Raw genomic sequence first — 18,357 nt, forward strand, 5'->3', positions numbered from 1 at the left:
TATGATTATGGCCGCACACATTCCTGGTCACTGCAATATCATAGCTGATTCACTTTCTCATTTTCATTTTCAGGCTTTCAGACGGCTCTGTCCTTCAGCCAATCAGGATCCAACACCCTGCCCCCCATTAGCAGAGATAATATTAAATTAGACAAATTGCTTAATTCGGCTAGACATTATATCTCAAAAGGCGTGGCTCCCTCCACACTTAACGCTTATACTTCAGCATGACCTTAATTTCTAATGTTTTTCTTTTCCTATCAGATTCCGTTATTTCCCATTTTGATCTCGACTGTTTGTTCCTTTCTAGTTCACAAAATCGCGATCTAAAAATCTTTTCCATTCGTAGGTTGCTCGCAGGCATTCAATTTTATGCAATGTATTTTAATCCTAATTGTCCACATCTTTTCACCGTACCATTGTCCGATCACCACCTGGGCTGATTGCACACACACCTGATACCCATCACCCGAATTATTTAAGCTCACACACACACTCACTCTTCACGAAGTCTTGTTTTGCCATGGTTGACACTACTGAGCGTTTTTACCTCTTTTCTGTATTCCTGTGCATGACCTTGGACTGTTTATTACCATCGTGTTTGTTTGCTGCCTGCCCTGTGATTTACCTGCCTGTTTACTGGATTACTCTGCCTTGTCTTCTGCCTCCCCTGACCCTTTTCCTGTCCCCGTTTACGATTCATCTTTGCTTTGGACGTTGTTATTGCCGGTATTTGACCCCTGCCTGTATGACTACGATTGTTTATAATAAAGCTGCATATGGATCCCATCGAGTCTGTCGCCTCATTACAACCATCTATTCGCTTGTTACTCAAAAGCATTGCTAATTCTTCCATTAAACCTTCAGATCACTGCCTACCAATCACTTTGTCTATTTTGCAAAGATTAATAATTTCCATCCGCAATGGTCTCTTTTCCCCATATATTAACATTCTGCTAGAAGCTGTGTTTTTATCAGCTTTTTATGGTTTATGCGCCATGGGGAATTTACTTCAGATTCTAAACATTTCAATCCTGCCCGCAGTCTTTCTTTTTCTAATTTATGCTTTTCACCCAGTTTCTTTACTCTTTTCCTGAAGCATTATAAGAATGACTCTCAAGGATCTGGTGTCACTCTAACATTTTCTAAACTTAATAAAATCTTTTGTCCCTTCAACTCCATGATTAAATATCTCAAAGTTCGGCCTAGAACTCCTGATCACACCCCCATTTTTCTCTTATCTAATAGAGTACCCCTCACTAAAGCTTGGTTTAGGTCTCACTTAGCTACTGTCTTAGAAAGCTGCGACCTATCCCCCCTGCTATATATCAGACATTCATTTAGGATCGGGGCAGCCAAACTGCAGCTGAAAGAGGTGTTCCATCATCAACTATCAAGCTCCTGGGCAGATGGTCCTCCTCTGCATTTGAATCATATATAAGACCAGATTCCAAAACCATCCTTGAAGCTCAGCAAGCTCTCAAGTCACGATTAAGGTAATTTCATGCAAATACTGGTGGTGGTGTTATGTTTTCTTATTTTCATCGTGATTCTATTTTCAGCTTCTATAGCCTTTATGAATTTTCTGTGGCTCGTTGTGGCCTTGTCTCATGTGGCCTATCGTGGCCTTGTTTTCATGTGGCCTATCGTGGCCTTGTCTCCATGTGGCTTATCGTGGCCTCGTCTTCATGTGGCCTATCGAGGCTTTGTCCCCATGTGGCCATGTGGAGGATTAGCCTTTGTCTTTGACATCGTCAGATCCAGGAGCCAGTGCTCTTCTGGCAGCTAGCCCCAAAGAGCAGGAAATGGCGGTGGAGGAAGAAGCAGACGAGCCCATCGCTTCCTCCTGGCCTCCCTGCCCAGTGTATGCAGAGTTGCTGGAGGTTATGGACCATGCTTCTGGCAGGCTGCAGCTGCCATGAGGGTGTGTGAGGAAAAAAAACACACGTGGAAGGCTCAACGGATCAGGATCAGGGGCAGGGTTTGTCCCCTGAAGCGGTAGAAGAGCTGTGCCGTACCACAGATCTCCCTCTCCGGGCCACCAAGCAGATGGCATCATCGATTGGAAGATCAATGGTGGCGATGGTGGCCACAGAGAGACATCTGCAGTTAAACCTGGCAGACATCAGGGAGAAAGAGAAAAGCTTTTTCCTCGATGCCCCAGTTTCACCCTCTGAACTGTTTGGCACCTCCGTGGAAATGGTGGTCAAAAATTTCAGAGAGGCGAAGGCGTGCTCTGCAGCGTTTAAAACCTGCATACCACTTTGATCCGGTCCTGGGCCCAGACAACTGGGAGGCCCTGGCCCGTCTCGAGCCGAGGCTCAGAGACAGGGCCAGAGATCCAGCATCGGCACTTGAGCACCTCCTCCCCAGCAGAGTAAGTCGCAAAAGCGATGGGATAATAGGAAGAAGAAGCTGGACTTGAGACAGGTGATTGAGCACAGGCGCCAGCAGCACCAGTGCCACCTCTCTGGCGAGGGCTAAATACACCTGCCCTCGCCCTTCTTCCTCTGCCTGCCGGCGTATGTTTTAACACTCTGGAGTCTGAGGTATCGCCGGTGATACCACCTCAGTTTTTTTCTTACCAGTGTGAAAGAGACTCAAAATACTCCGTCAATGTTGCACATACCATTAAGATTTATACACCATTTTAATCTGTTGAATATCTTCTTTTATTTGTGTACACTCAGAGTAAAAACAAAATGTTGTGCTTTTTGTAAAATAAAGAAAACACACATGATGCATGATCTTTCGTCTCCCTCTGAACGAAATCCAATCTGATAGTTCTCAGAAAATGAACTGTAACTTAGTGAATACTAATCACAAAAAATTTGACTTCTGTCTAAAGAAACATTGAAATGTCAGGTTTTAAATCGTGTAAGTGAAATCGAAAACAAAAATTCTCTTTTTATGTAATCTGTTTATGTAATCTGTATGAAAAGAGACACAAGTCAGACGCCCGTGATTCAGCTCATTATCCTCTATTGAGGCCACGCCCACAGAGGGAGCGCTATTCAGACGCAAATTCTGAGGCAATACATGTATACATCGTCACAATCGTGTATTTATTGTCTTGAAAAGTGTTTATCTGGATGTTATAGCGATCTCTGGCCTCTGTTAGTTCCTGGAATGTCACATGGCCTGTTCTTCTTTAGGAGGCATTTGTGGACTAAATGTGCACAGAGCACCCTCTGGCTGCAAGTATGAATTGAAAACACGGTATCCAGCGCTCACAGTGATGACAATAAATATTGAATAAATATTACTCCTCTGTATAGAAAATTGACATTAACATATGAGAATCCATCAATATTTCTCCAAACGTGCATGCTTTTAAGCATATTAAGAAATTACGGTCAATATAAGATTTTAAGAGTCAAAATGTGAAGCTTGAGTCTTAGATCTTTTTAATGATGTATAGTTTGTCAACTGCACATTAACATTTAGGCTATATAATATAACAAATATAGTAGCCTATATGAAATGCCATAGAGGTAGGAATGTTCAGATGCTTTGCATAAAGGCTGGTTCACACTGTGCGATTTTGGCCACGATTTGGTCGTCTGAGACTAATTTTGCAAATCCTAAAAGATTCCTATAATCCTAGTGTTATTATCACCGTCTGTCCTGTCACTTCCCGGACTACATTCCCCATAATCCTCTCTGCCAATCACCTGCATTCACTCCACCAATCACTTCACTAATCACCACACCCAGCTGCAGCACATTAACAGGACTATAAAGGACTTTCACTCACACCACCTCACCGCGAAGTCTTGTTTTCACTTGTGTTACATTTCTGAGCATTTCCTTGTATCCTGTTTGCCTGTCTGTGATTGATCTTGCCTGATTCCCGTTTACGACCCATTGCTGCCTGCCTCGATCTACTGCCTGTACCCTGGCTACGACTCTGCCTATTCCTTACTGTTCCCGTTTGTTCCTGTTTTGACCCTGCCTGTACGACCATGCTCACTCTAAATAAAAGCTTGCATTTGGATCTTACCTGTGAGTTCCGCCTTCGTTACACCTAGCCTAAAATCCGTTGTCTTTGATCGCTAGTTTGACATGTTCACCGACAGCCGATTAATGACCGTTGCAATCAAAGTTTACCTCTGACAAAATTCTGGCAGTGTCAGAAGATTTGGCGCACAATCCTCCAGTATGACTTCTCCTACGACAAACGTCAAATTGTCTTCATTTTTCAAGACAAGCCATGATCAAAATTAATGATGGAGATGTCCTTCTTAGCCACCATTTCAGTCCCATGTGTAACGCAGCTCACTGTCATCGAATGTGTATGTTTTGATGATGTAAAACTCCGGACAAGTTTTCATGCGCACGTCCGTTTTTAACGCGTCTTGACTGTCGTGCAGTCTGACATAAATGACAGCTGAGATCCCACAGTGTGAAATGAAGATCATGTTTGTACAGTCTGACAAGTAACCATCGTAAAGGACTATTATAAATCGCACAGTGTGAACCCGGCTTTACAGAAATAAATTATATTTTAAAGTATATTGAAATAGAAAATCATTATTTGGTTAGAGACTTGAGACTTCTTTTTAAAAAATGTGTCCAGTCTTTTGACTGGTACTGTAATTTAACATAGGCCTATACAAAATTTTCTTCATATCATGTAAAATAATAAGTGCATGCATGAGATCACAAAAATCATGTTTTTTTTTTTTTTGTCCAGAGTGGACATTAATCCTGTTATCAGCATGGTCACAGAGGGTTTTTTCACAGCCTACCTGACTGAAAGAGCTCATTATTATGCATGTCATTACAGGCCGTTATGCAAATCTTTTGTCTTCTCAGGTGTGAATTACAGGAATATTCATGATGATTCACGCCTCCACGCATATTGTGTTTCTTGACCAAAAATGTCTTCGAAAATTTAAATCCCTCTATTGTTTTATATGAACGAGTAGGCAGGATAATCTTTACATTATTTTGAAGCAAAAACTCTAGTCTACAACCTCCAATACCAAGAAGTCTTGTGAACACAGATTTCATTTTTTTTTTTTTTGTCCTTATTTCAGTGACTTAGGTTTTTTGTTTTTTCAATAACCACGCATAAACGTTATTCCTTCAAAAACATAAACATGTACATACATGTTCCTCACATATTATGGTAGCCTAGTTTGTGCTGAATACAGTGTAATGACACATTTGTCATTAATATGTTTATGAACAACTGAAAAAAGCACAAATGTCAGGGCATGTCCAAACTTCTCCAGGGCCCCAAAAATCCTCAGACCCCAGAGGGTTAACAAAAACTGTTGGTGGATCCAAAATGGTTGATATTCATATTCATGCATTTTTATTCATATTTATGTTAATCGTTTATGACTTATGATTTATCAGTTTTACTTTTGATTTCATATATTTATGTACTTCTACTTTATATATATTAATTTTTATCATATTTTCAAATATTTACTTGTTATTGTACCCTTATGGTTATTCTTATTTTATATTTAAGAGTATGTATGCTTGTTATGTTCAATTGTTCTTCAAGTGTTCCGGTGTGACAGGTCACACTGACACGTTTGTGGTTAGATATTGGTTATAGATATTGAATCTGATCAAAATATGTCTGCTGACATTTAATAGTGTAAGATTTGCAAAATTCCCTAAGGGTTAAAACAACTATTTTTGACACTGGACCAGTTGATGACGTAATGGGTGAAATAATTTAACCTTCTCTGATCAGAACAAAAAACATCAGTTTGAGTGGGTTGGGAATTTCCTTATATGCTTATGGTATAATATGGACTGAGTCGTTGATAATTTAGCTTTTTCCCTCCTTTGCTCTTTGGGCTTCTGCTTCTTCTCTCTTATCTGCAAATGTTTTAATTCTTTTTGATCTTCATCTATTAGATACAATAGTCTGGATTTTACAATACTCTAAATTTATTATTAACTATTGACTACTCCTTTATGATGGTTATTTTAGCTTTTGGTTTTAAGTATTTTCATTATCGATTAAAGTTTGCGTGTGAGGCTAAATTTAATTGTAATGAATAAATAATTTTTCATCAACGTTATCATCAGCCTGGATCTCATTTTCCCAAGTTTATGCATCACTGTTAACATGCTTGGGCACTTTTAACGGTCAGGCTGACGAAGAGATTTTTCTTCTGAAGGCCCGCCTTCTGGCTTGATAGTGAAAAAGGATGCTTTTAGTCTGTTAAAACCATGGATTTCATCCTGCCTAAATAAGCAAGGGGGAAGAGTCTTTGGTCTTCGAGTCGCAGGGAGGTAAGCAAGGTCTATATTCATGTATTCAATATGTTGACCTTGTTTTTTCCTTGTAGTTTTCCTGAGCATGTAGCAGTAAAAGGAAAGGGGTTTTAATGGGTTAAAACTAAAGTATTAGGTTGGCTAGAGCGATTCAGCAGGCCACAAAATGGCCGCCTTTGTTGTATAGAGTAGCTTCTCAGCTAGCATGTTTTGTATAGTATGAGTTAGCACTCGTCACTTCAGTGTGTTTTGTTCAGGTCGGCCTTAACCGGCCGCCTGACATTACTTTGCTTGTGAGCTTCGTTTTCTTTCTCTTTCCATGAGATTTGGAGATGGAGCCCAGACTTATTTATGGTTAGACTAGAGCTAGGTGTGTTTGTTTTAAAACTAACCTTATGTATTGACTATCCTTTGTCAGGTTGTATAGTTCCTAGTTCTGTCCTCCTGAGGGAGTTGTCAGGCCATATGCCCATTTTCCCTTGTTCATGTAGGTTCAATTGTTGAGTTTAACAGCTAAGGTTGTAGACTGTTGTTAGCTTCCCGGGTGCTGTTTTTCTCAGGTGGTAGGCCCTTATCTTTGATAGATAAGTAGATAAGTTATGCAGTGTAGCTAGGTCCAACTCTCTAGAACTCTAGATTTTTAGCCTTCGTCCTCTAGGGCTCAGTACAGATTTGCTAAATCTGTTTTGATGAGAGCATTTATCCTATAATAAGGATGGCATGTATTTCAAAGGATTGTGTTTGCTTTAAAGGTGCCCAAGAACGTTCTTTCACAAGATGTAATATAAGTCTAAGGTGTCTCCTGAATGTGTCTGTGAAGTTTCAGCTCAAAATACCCCATAGATTTTTTTTAATTAATTTTTTTAACTGCCTATTTTGGGGCATCATTAACTGCCATTGGTCATGCCCATCTTTTGAGTAGGCCCTATTAGGCCTCTTGTAGAGTATGGAGCAGAGTTACACTCCTCTTGCTTTTAAGAGTGAAATATGTTTTACGTTTTAAGACTAAGTTTGTCTTCTTCAGACCAGGTCGGCCTCCCTGGTGGCATTGGGGGTGACTTTGTTCCCCTCTAGTGACTGGCCAGGGCTCCTTTAGGTTCCCTGGCCACATTCTCTTTAAGAGACTACTTTTCCTTGGGAAATTTGGTCCCAGAAGCCTTTAAGCGGCCTTGGTAGGCTTTCTGCGGAAGGCCTCTTTGAGGCTCAGCTTGGGCTGTTGGCCGTAAGAAATGCTGTCACTGACAGCCTTGTGCGACCTGAGGGTGAGTTGCTTCTGGCGTTCCTTTGGAGCCAATTCTTATTCTCAGCCATTTCTTGGCATGCACTCCCCTCAAGCATGGCGGCTAGGGTATATCGTTCCTCATAGCGTTAGCAAACGCAGAGCGAGTTCCCTTTAGAAAGGGAACATCTCAGGTTAGGTATGTAACCATAGTTCCCTGAGCAGGGAACGAGACTCTGCAATTCCATGCCATGCTTCGGGCTGCCTGCTGAACAGTCCCTCAAGACAATGAGATACCGACTGCTCCTCCAGGTGCTCCTTACTTCAGAGTCGCACCCCATTACGTCATAGGCTGTCGCCAGCCAATAGGATTGGAGTTTGTTGATATTTGGATTTCAGACACCGAGTCACGTGGAAGTTCCCCATAGCGTTAGCAAACGCGGTGTTGAAAAAGTGAAGCAAATGTCTTTGTTCATTTTAAAATATCTTTAGATATTTGAAGTTCTACAGGGGCCTCGTCTCTCTGCTTGCTGTTTGGTAATAAATATCATTGTTACGTTATCTTGCCTCCCAAGTCTTTCTGGTAGAAATTAAGCTCTAGTGCAAGTTCTGCCGGGAAGACTCAAATGTCACGTCACTTATTAGTTCAGATCTAACCAATCATTATTTAACACTTGGAGTATAAAAGATCGATACATGTCTGAGTTCGCAGATGCTGACGCCAACCTTCACCTCCACCCTCCCCACCACCACCACCACCAGGATGGTCCCTGTCCATACTTCCCAGGGATCGGCTATGCCCCTGCCTTCAGTTTTAGGCAGGAAACACAAAATCTGCAACCCTCAGGACGTGAGCTACGGACGGTGCCTACGCCAAAGAACATTAACCTTTATATTCTGCTAATAAATATCATTGTTATGTTATCTTGCCTCCCGAGTCTTTCTGGTAGAACTATATGGTTCACACTTCACAGTCATTACAGACCACAAACCAATAGAGCTCATTTTCAATAACCCTCAAGCATCCTCACCAGCCAGGCTTGAGGAGACTGGAGACTGAGATTGCAACAATACACGTTCACAGTCCAATACAAACCTGGGAAAGGCAATCCTGCTGATTACATGTCGAGGCATACTGTGGATGGACAACACACACACACACAACTGTTCGGACAATGCAGAAAGCCACATAAACTTCATAATTGACAACACAGTCCCAAAAGCAATAACTTTAGATTAAGTATGACACGAAACAAAGAAAGACTCCGTTCTACAAACAGTGATAAATGAGTTGAGAGGAAAAGTCTGGACACATTTGAAGCAGACCATGTCAGACACAGACCACGCTGAGACATGAGCTCACAGTTAACGCATCACAAGACATTGTCCTTAGAGGGAATAGACTTGTTTTGCCTGCCTCTTTGCATCAAAAAGCCATCCAACTTGCACATGTAAGACACATGGGCATCGTAAAGACTAAACAGCTGGTAAGAGAAAAGGTATGGTTCCCTGGTATCAATGCAGAAGTGGAAAAAAGCTGTGCAAGGATGCATTCCATGTCAAGCGACCACGCTCCAGCATCATACAGAACCCCTTAAGATGTCTGATCTGCCAATGGAGCCATGGTCAGAAGTCTCTGTGGATTTTACCGGTCCTTTTCCTTCTGGTGCTTAGTTGTCGACGATCATTCCATATATCCAGAAGTGGAGATAGTCAAGTCTACAGCAGCTACTGCTGTGATTCCCAAACTGGACAAGATATTTTCGACTTTTGGCATACCCAGTATAGTCAAAACTGATAATGGTCAACCAATCAATATTCACTGTTTTACATATTTCAGTTTGTATCTTGGTTTCAAACACAAGAAGATAACCCTGTACTAGCCTAAAGAATACAGAGAAGTAGAACGGTTCATGAGAACGCTCAAAAAGACAGTCATGACCACAAATGCAGAGGTTAAACCATGGAAGCAGTGCCTGTATATTTTCTTGAGAAATTACAGAGCAACACCACATGGAACCACCCAAAAACCGCCAGCAGAACTACTGTTCGGAAGAAAGATCAACACCACATTTCCTCTTAATATCTACAGAACAAGCCAAAATTGACCTCAGCAACACTGATCACATTGCAAAGCAACGAATGGAAAAAATATGCAGATCTTAGGAACAGAGCGAAAGAACCCAGCATCAAGGCAGGTGATGTTGTACTATGCTGACAACCATCAACAGGAAAGTTGACGACTCCATATGAGATAAAACCCTACAAAGTAATCAATGTCAAAGGGTCAATGGTGACAGCAAGAAGATGCATTACGAGAAATTCCTCATTTTTTAAAAGACTCCCATCTCATCTCACAGTCAAGCAGAGCGAAACCTCTGATGACGAAAATGACATCAAAGGACAAGCTCATTTTCAGGCATGTCTCAGAACAATATCCCACAAAGCACACATGTTTTCAGTTTAGACATGTTAAAAATGATAGCCTGAGGTAACAAGGACCGAAATCTCAGTTTTGGTTTTTCATTTTGTCTCTATACAGAATATGGTCTATAGTTTTATTTTTGGCATGTAATTACATCTCCATTTTCGAAAAAGGGAGGGATATAGTGTTCACCTATAATTCTTGTTCCATGTTTTCTTGTCATCATCTGATTCTGATGTAAGCACGTAGGGGAATGAGAAAAAGATACCTGTACGTCTTTAGACATGTGTTACAAGTAAACTGCCAACTCTTTTGTGTCTGTGTAACCAAACAAAGAAGATATACACTAAGTAATGTAATAAGCTATTTTTTAGGGAAAAACATAAGATTGTAATCAGGGCTTGTGTCAGGATCACCATCTGTTCCTGTTACAATCCTGTCAGTTCCCGGACTACATTACCCATAATCCTCTCTGCCATTCACCTGCACTCAATCCACCAATCACTACACTAATCATCACACCCAGCTGCCACGCATTACCAGGACTATAAAGGACTTTCACACACACCACCTCACCGCGAAGTCTTGTTTTCCCTGTGATGCAATTCCGAGCGATTATACCCTGTCTGATTGTCTGTCACCGTACCTCTTGTCTTTCGTTTATGATCCTGTGCCGCCTGTCCTGACCATTGCTTTGTATACTGTTCTGTGATTGATATCCGCCAGCCCTGACCCTCTGCTTGTTCCTGGCTACGATTCTGCCTGTCCCTCGCTGTTCCTGTTTGCCCCTGTTCGACCCAGCCTGTATGACTACGCTCACTATTAATAAAGCTTTGCATTTGGATCCCTACCCGAGTCCAGCCTTCGTTACAGAAGAGTGTTCCTGTCATTACCACCATGAATCCAACCGCCCAGTTGATCGGTCTCCGTCAAGGAGATAGATGCATTGAGGATTATGTAACGGACTTTATTGAAGTGGCGCATTTGACCTGCTTTACCGAGGAGTGTCTCATGATATTCTTCCGCGGTGGACTATCAGGCCCGCTCAGTGCCATCATGCCGTTACATGATCGCGATGGGACTTTAGAACAGTATATTGAACAGGCTTTGCAACTGAGTGGATCCGCCTTTACTGTGGGTGTCGCGGAGGAACACGACAGTTCGCTGTGTCACGTAATGGCTGCCGCTCAGGAGAGCACTCACAAAATGGCGGCCACTACAACATCACATCACGTCTTCACTGATCGCCCAGAGCCACGTCCTGTCTCCGTTGATCGCCCAGAGCAACGTCACGTCTCCGCTGATCGCCCAGAGCAATGTCCCGTCTCCGCTGATCGCCCAGAGCCACGTCACGTCTCCGCTGATTGCCCAGAGCCACGTCACGTCTCCGCTGATCGCCCAGAGCCACGTCACGCCTTCGCTGATCGCCCAGAGCATCGTCCCGTCTCCGCTGATCGCCCAGAGCCACGTCACGCCTTCGCTGATCGCCCAGAGCATCGTCCCGTCTCCGCTGATCGCCCAGAGCCACGTCACGTCTCCGCTGATCACCCAGAGCAACGTCACGTCTCTGGATCAGTCAGAAAGCAGCTAGGATTGCGTTCCAGTGTGGCTGATCCACCGCTGATTTCAGCGCGAGCGGCTGGTATTCCCAAGCATCAGCCGGCCGTTTCGCACTCAAGCCAGTCGGCCGCTTCGCTCTCAAGTCCGGTGGCCGCTTCGCTCTCAAGTCCGGTGGCCGCTTCGCTCTCAAGTCCGGTGGCCGCTTCGCTCTCAAGTCCGGTGGCCGCTTCGCACTCAAGTCAACCGGCCGCTTCGCACTCAAGCCCGGCGGCCGCTTCGCTCTCAACTTCGTCTGTTTCAACGCTCTCAACTTCGTCTGTTTCAACGCTCTCAACTTCGTCTGTTTCAACGCTCTCAACTTCGTCTGTTTCAGCGCTCTCAAATTCTTCGGTTGCAACGCACTCAAAGTCGCCGATGGTAACGCACTCAAATTCACCGATTGCAACGCACTCAAGCGCCCTGGACGCGATGGACAAGATGGCTGCTTTGCCAGTGCCTATGGGCAAGATGGCCGCCCCTTCGGTGCTCACGGAGGTAGGGGGCGTTCCAACCATTGAGTCCGCTCCAGAACCCGCTTCAGCCAGTGAGTCTGCTCCAGAACCCGCTTCAGCCAGTGAGTCTGCTCCAGAAACCACTCCAGTCGGTGAACCATCGCCTCACTCTCGGAGGAGGAGGAGGAGGAGGAGGAAGAAAGCGTCCTCCTCTCCTCAAGACGCAGACGCCCTTCAAGAGGCCGCTGTGGGCCTGGGGACCATTCCAGAGGTCTCTCCTTCTCCGCCCAAGCGTCTTGCCCTGCCGGCGCCACCTGAGCTCCTCGCCCTGCCAGCGCCACCTGAGCTCCTCGCCCTGCCGGCGCCACTTGTATTCCTCACCCTGCCAGCGCCGCCCAATCGCTTTGCTCTGCCAGCACCACCCAAGCACTTTGCCCTGCCAGCGCCGCCCAAACGCCTTGCCCTGCCGGCGTTATCCAAGCTCCTTGCCCATCAACCCGCTACGTACTCCGTTGATCTCCCCAAGAACTTTTTTGGGGGGGGCAGTATACCTAGGGGTGGGGAGTTTGTGGGTGGGAACCCTGCACGGCCGCGGTCATCAGCGGCCTCCGAACTGCCTGTGGCTCCTGACCAGCCGTGGCGGCCCAAGCCACCTGACCTGCCGTGGCTGCCCAAGCCACCTGACCTGCCGTGGTTGCCCGAACTACCTGACCTGCCGTGGTTGCCCGAACTACCTGACCTGCCGTGGTTGCCCGAACCACCTGACCTGCTGTGGCTGCCTGAGCCACCTGACCTGCTGTGGCTGCCTGAGCCACCTGACCCGCTGTGGTCGCCAGAGACTCTTGACCTGCCGTGGCTGCCCATAGCACCTGACCCGCCATGGCCACCTGTGGCACCTGACCCGCCGTGGCTGCCCGAGGCACCTGACCCTCCGTGGCTGCCCAGGCTACCTGACCCACCATGGCTATCTTGGAACTTGCATTGGAGACCCTGCTCCCGTCCAGACTCCAATGCACCCACCCCCCCCTCCCTATTCGTGCCATTTACGGCGCGAGGACGCGCCTTCCGGGAGGGGGACATTCTGTCAGGATCACCATCTGTTCCTGTTACAATCCTGTCAGTTCCCAGACTACATTACCCATAATCCTCTCTGCCATTCACCTGCACTCAATCCACCAATCACTACACTAATCATCACACCCAGCTGCCACGCATTACCAGGACTATAAAGGACTTTCACACACACCACTTCACCGCGAAGTCTTGTTTTCCCTGTGATGCAATTCCGAGTGATTATACCCTGTCTGATTGTCTGTCACCGTACCTCTTGTCTTTCGTTTATGATCCTGTGCCGCCTGTCCTGACCATTGCTTTGTATACTGTTCTGTGATTGATATCCGCCAGCCCTGACCCTCTGCTTGTTCCTGACTACGATTCTGCCTGTCCCTCGCTGTTCCTGTTTGCCCCTGTTCGACCCAGCCTGTATGACTACGCTCACTATTAATAAAGCTTTGCATTTGGATCCCTACCCGAGTCCAGCCTTCGTTACAGCTTGACATTAACACCCGCCAACCCGCCAAATGCGGGTAGATTTCAGTTGTGGCGGGTAAGACAGCCACTCCCACTAGCCACTTTGGCGGGTTGAATATAATTTCAGTTTACAGCCAAATGATCGTCAAAGATCGTCGTAGCACAAAATTACAATCCAATCACACAATTCATTATTTACGTGCAGTTAGTGAAGGAGGGATAGGCGGAATTGCGCTGAATGACACACAACAGAAGGCCTCTCTCGCGTGATCAGTTCTCCTCGCGCCTGAATAGTCAAATACACGTGCACACAGATGTCTAAATGTCTATCGTGTGGAGTATCTCACGTGAATACAGTCGGTTATGGCTTAAGTGGATGTAAACAGGTGAGTAATAACTGAATATGCGTCAGTTACGTCCATGCATTCAGCAGCCCAATTAAATAGGCCTACCTGTCTGTCATTAATGTTAATCAAACAACAAAAGATGTTAAATAAATGTAGGATATATGTTAAATATATGTAGGCTATAGTGTATCTGAAAAAAGATTATTTTTAATTTACTATTGTTTTTGTAATTAGCTTCTTTGTTCTTTTATATAGCCTTACACAAATAACTTATAAAATTTCTCATATTAGCCCATGCTCATATTGTCCACCTCTTGCCCACCTGTACATACCAGCTGATATACAATGTAGTCTTGATTTGGGTGGTCAATCTGCATTTAAAAACTTTTAAAGGGTTTTAAATCTTCTAAATCAAGTAAAATGACTCAAAATAAAGTAATTTAAGCATAACAAAGTCAACTTTAATCATATAAAATGTAATTTACCAACATCAAAATTGTGGCCAGTGAAAAGGCTGAGTGGCTAGTAACTTTGGAAAACCACTAGCCACAGTGGCTGGTGAGCAAAAAAGTTGTATTGTTGATTGTAATGCATTACTTTTAATCTTCCCCAGCACTGGTTGTATTTACCTTCCTGTTTCGTTAACAACAAAAAACAAAGATAGATGTGTCATTAATAGATCTGACAGTAAATAATCTGTTGCAAGATGTTTTCAGAGTTACATCAATCAGTGTACCAGCTGTCACTTTGCGGAATGGAAACAGTGCTTCTAATGTGTCGGTATACTGATATAATCTTATACTGGGAATGGATTTAAATATTAAAAATAATAATAATCCAACTTCCATCTTTAATTAGTATTGTATAAAAGCTCTCATGTACAGTCTTTTATGAAAGGTTTTTTAGAATATAGATCAGATTAGATCTGATAAGTCTATGAATATTGAACTAGTGGGTGGGTTGACAGCTGAATATTAAATCATCACAGTAAAATGAGGTGGTCACTGGGTTTCCGTAAGTATAAAACTGAGCTATATTAGTGGCAAGCATCCTCACACAGAGCCTGCTCTCCAAGATAGATCAGCCATAGAAATGTCTAACTGGGGAGTAACAAACACAGATAATCAAACCCTCCAATATTGCTTTCCAAACAACAATTTGTCTTGTACCAGAAGTCTCCGACCTGAAGCGGAATACATTTTTGTGTACATTTTCATTGCTGTAACATCAGTGTTCACCGTGTTTCTGAACCTGTTGGTGATCATCTCCATCTCGCACTTCAAACAGCTTCACACTCCCACCAATGTGCTGATCCTCTCTCTGGCAGTGGCTGATCTGATTGCAGGACTGATTCTCATGCCAGTGCAGGGAATGAAACTGATTGAGTCATGCTGGTACTTTGGAGAAATATTTTGCTCTATATTTCCTCTTATTCTTTATGTGGTTCTCATAGCATCTCTTGGTAATATGATTATTATATCTGTGGATCGATACATTGCTGTGAATGACCCTTTGCGATATCCAATGAAGGTCAATAATAACAGAGTTGTTGTTTCAATTGTTGTGAACTGGTTATTCTCCTTCTTATATAATGTTTATATGTTGTATGAGTATTTATTGTATCCAGAGAGAAACCACACATGTATTGGAGAATGCATAATTTCTTTTACATTGGAAAATATAATACTAGATCATTTTGTTTGTTTAGTGGCACCTTGCTGTATAATTATTCCTTTATATGTGAAAATCTGCTTTGTAGCAAACTATCAAGCAAAGCATTTAAATTCAGTCACAGACAAAAAGGCCAGATCAGAAAAAAAGGCTGCAAGAACCTTAGGGATTGTAGTACTGGTTTATCTTCTTTGCTGGATGCCATACTATTTCACTTCTCTTTCTGTTGAGTATGAGAAAAATGACTCTCTTATAATTAATGTAATGGACTGGATTGTGTGCATGAATTCCTGTATGAATCCACTTATATATGCAATGTTTTATCGATGGTTCAGACTGTCAGCAAAATACATTTTGACAAAGAAAATATTTGAACCTTCATCAGCATACATAAATCTGTTCCTTAAATAGAAATGATCACACTCTCATGCAAATGTAAATGAGATAATGTGTCTTCATTTGAAATAAAACTTCTTTATAGAAAATTAGATGGCATGTAACAGCTGTGGGGTTTTTTTATTTATTTTTATTATGATCACATTTGTGAGTGACACTATCTGCTCCATTGGCTCTGTTTGAATGAAAAAGAACAGCAAAACTGTAGGATTGATGCTTGGAAGAAAGATGTTAAAAGAAAATGTAACATATTGGTCACGCTAAGGTAGTTATTACAAAGAAAATCTTTAGTTTAAATTAAAGAAATGCACTTTATTAGAAGAAAGCAAGGTATGATATATTTTGATGCATGGCCATGGTAACTGCACTTACAGTAAAACATCTGAGACAAATTTCACAACATGTGCTTAAATTGATGATGGACAAGAGTGATGTTTAATCATTATAATGACAATTATTATTGAGCTCTTCATATCTCCTGATTTCTGCCTTTTTTTGCCTTATAAAAAAGAATGAACCAATTAACCAGTATGACATTCAATTAGTAATACACTGATTTTGTATTTCTACAGTGTGTTAAGCTTGTACAGTTTTAAAATGCATTTACTTCAAGTTTAAGTTTACAATATGTATGGCATTAATTTAAAGTATATTTAATTTTAAACTTGCATAAATTTGCAGAAACTTGCATAAATATAGTTTACTTTGATGTGTAATGCATTCAGTTCCTGAATAATAAAAATATATATTGGAATAATATTTTCAGTTTTATTTTATAAATTTATTAGGGGAAAGATGTTATGATTCATTAACAGTGTCAAACAATCCAAAATGTGACCCACAAAATGAATTATGAAGACTAAGTTTCACAAGATGGCTGATCAGGATTGTGTGGAGGATTACCTGGAACTCTATCATGAGGCGTGCTGGATAATAAAGGCAAGCCTACAAACTTCAAAGAATCCGGCAAGATCTTTAGTATGCATTGTCAGTTGGCCCTCCACTATAGAATCCACAAGAAGAGAGGGGGAAGCATAAAGCCCCACCACATCTTTACACTTGAGGGCCAAATCTCCCCAATCTCACACTTGCATGGGCTCATGTTGAAGTATATCTCTTGACCAAAATAAACATTAGAATAGATTGGGTAAAATGTGTCTGGGTATTGTAAATTACCTGAGGGATGTTGTACTATCCAGCCGATTAGGAGGGGCTCAAGGAGTACTGTATGGACAAGTTATGCATAAAAGTGAGTAAGAGTGTTCCTGATCTAATTGAATACACAGTGGCTGTGCCTGAAACAGCCTACTCAATGAGTAAGTACTTAATTTCAATAAGTACTTACTTAACAAGCCTAAAAGAGTAGATACTAATCTCATTGAGTATGAATGCGATCCGGACATCATCCACCATGTTGACTTTATCATGTGACCTACGTTTTCACAAGCGAAAACACTTAAAAGATATGAATGTCAGGTTTAATTCATCTATCTGTAAATATCTTGATATTGACTAAACTTGCTCATTTTTTTGTCTTGTTGATGAAACAGCTACCCCTTTATTTTGTGATTGTAGTATAATGTAACGTGGCCTCAAAAAATCAAACAACAATCTGGATCTATATGCAAATAAAAGATGTTTAATAGCTCCAAAAATGAGAGGCATCCATCACTTGACCATGATATTAAACATGAAGTATAGGCTCAAGGCATCCATAATCACATGAAAGGCACACATACAAATCAATGATCCACACAAAGCAAGATCTAGAACATGATTAAATAGGCCTACCTGACATAAGAAACAACTGGAACTAATTAACAAAAACTACAGTGACCATGACAAGAACTACAACAGAACATTAACATTAACAAATTACAAAATAAAAGACATGACAAAACAGAATCCTGACATATAACCAAAAAAATTTGGGGATAATTTGTTTTTATATTTTTAACCCTACTAATGTGACCCACAGTTTTATCCTTAAAGATATTATTTTATTTATAATGAAAATCCAAAATCGTGATCTCTTGAATATGTTGTTAATTTCTTTATTTTATATGCAAACATTTCATCCACAAGCAAAAGTGGCTTAAATCTCCTGTTTTCCTCCTTTTCTTGCTGAATTTAACTGTTGTTTCAACACTCAGGCTTATTGTTACAATACAGACAAGTCGTAGACTGGAGAATACAGTTAATGGTAGTTTACTGAACACACAGCAGAGTAAACAGAAGTGCAGGTGAGTTGAATGATGATCTTTATGTGAATGGTGAGTGAATGGTGAATGATACTGTCCTTTGTGTTTGTAGAGTTGAAGATCCTGGGCGATGGTTGAGCAATGGAACACTGAAGGCGTTAGACGACTCACACACACACGGGGAACACAGGAGAAGTCTTGAAGATGCTGGAGACAGGTAAGTCGAGCGACTGGAGTCCTTGAGGTAAGCATGGAGGTAAGTCCTTAATGC

The 18,357-nt window shown here is 42.3% G+C and overlaps 1 protein-coding gene across 1 annotated transcript; it reads left to right on the plus strand.

The window, feature by feature from the left end:
- Window positions 1–14,828: 14,828 nt before the first annotated feature.
- On the plus strand, window positions 14,829–16,877 carry LOC125277671 (trace amine-associated receptor 13c-like). The gene has a single exon (XM_048206134.1). The coding sequence runs from the start codon at window positions 14,911–14,913 to the stop codon at window positions 15,898–15,900; it is 990 nt and encodes a 329-aa protein (XP_048062091.1). The 5' UTR covers window positions 14,829–14,910; the 3' UTR covers window positions 15,901–16,877.
- The last annotated feature ends 1,480 nt before the right edge of the window (window positions 16,878–18,357 follow it).

The sequence above is a fragment of the Megalobrama amblycephala genome, linkage group LG10 (genome assembly GCF_018812025.1).
Source record: "Megalobrama amblycephala isolate DHTTF-2021 linkage group LG10, ASM1881202v1, whole genome shotgun sequence".
Lineage (NCBI taxonomy): Eukaryota > Metazoa > Chordata > Actinopteri > Cypriniformes > Xenocyprididae > Megalobrama > Megalobrama amblycephala.

What these genes read in the sequence shown, in the direction of transcription:
- LOC125277671 (XM_048206134.1), top strand. Translation starts at nt 14,911, where the DNA reads ATGTCTAACTGGGGAGTAACAAACACAGATAATCAAACCCTCCAATAT.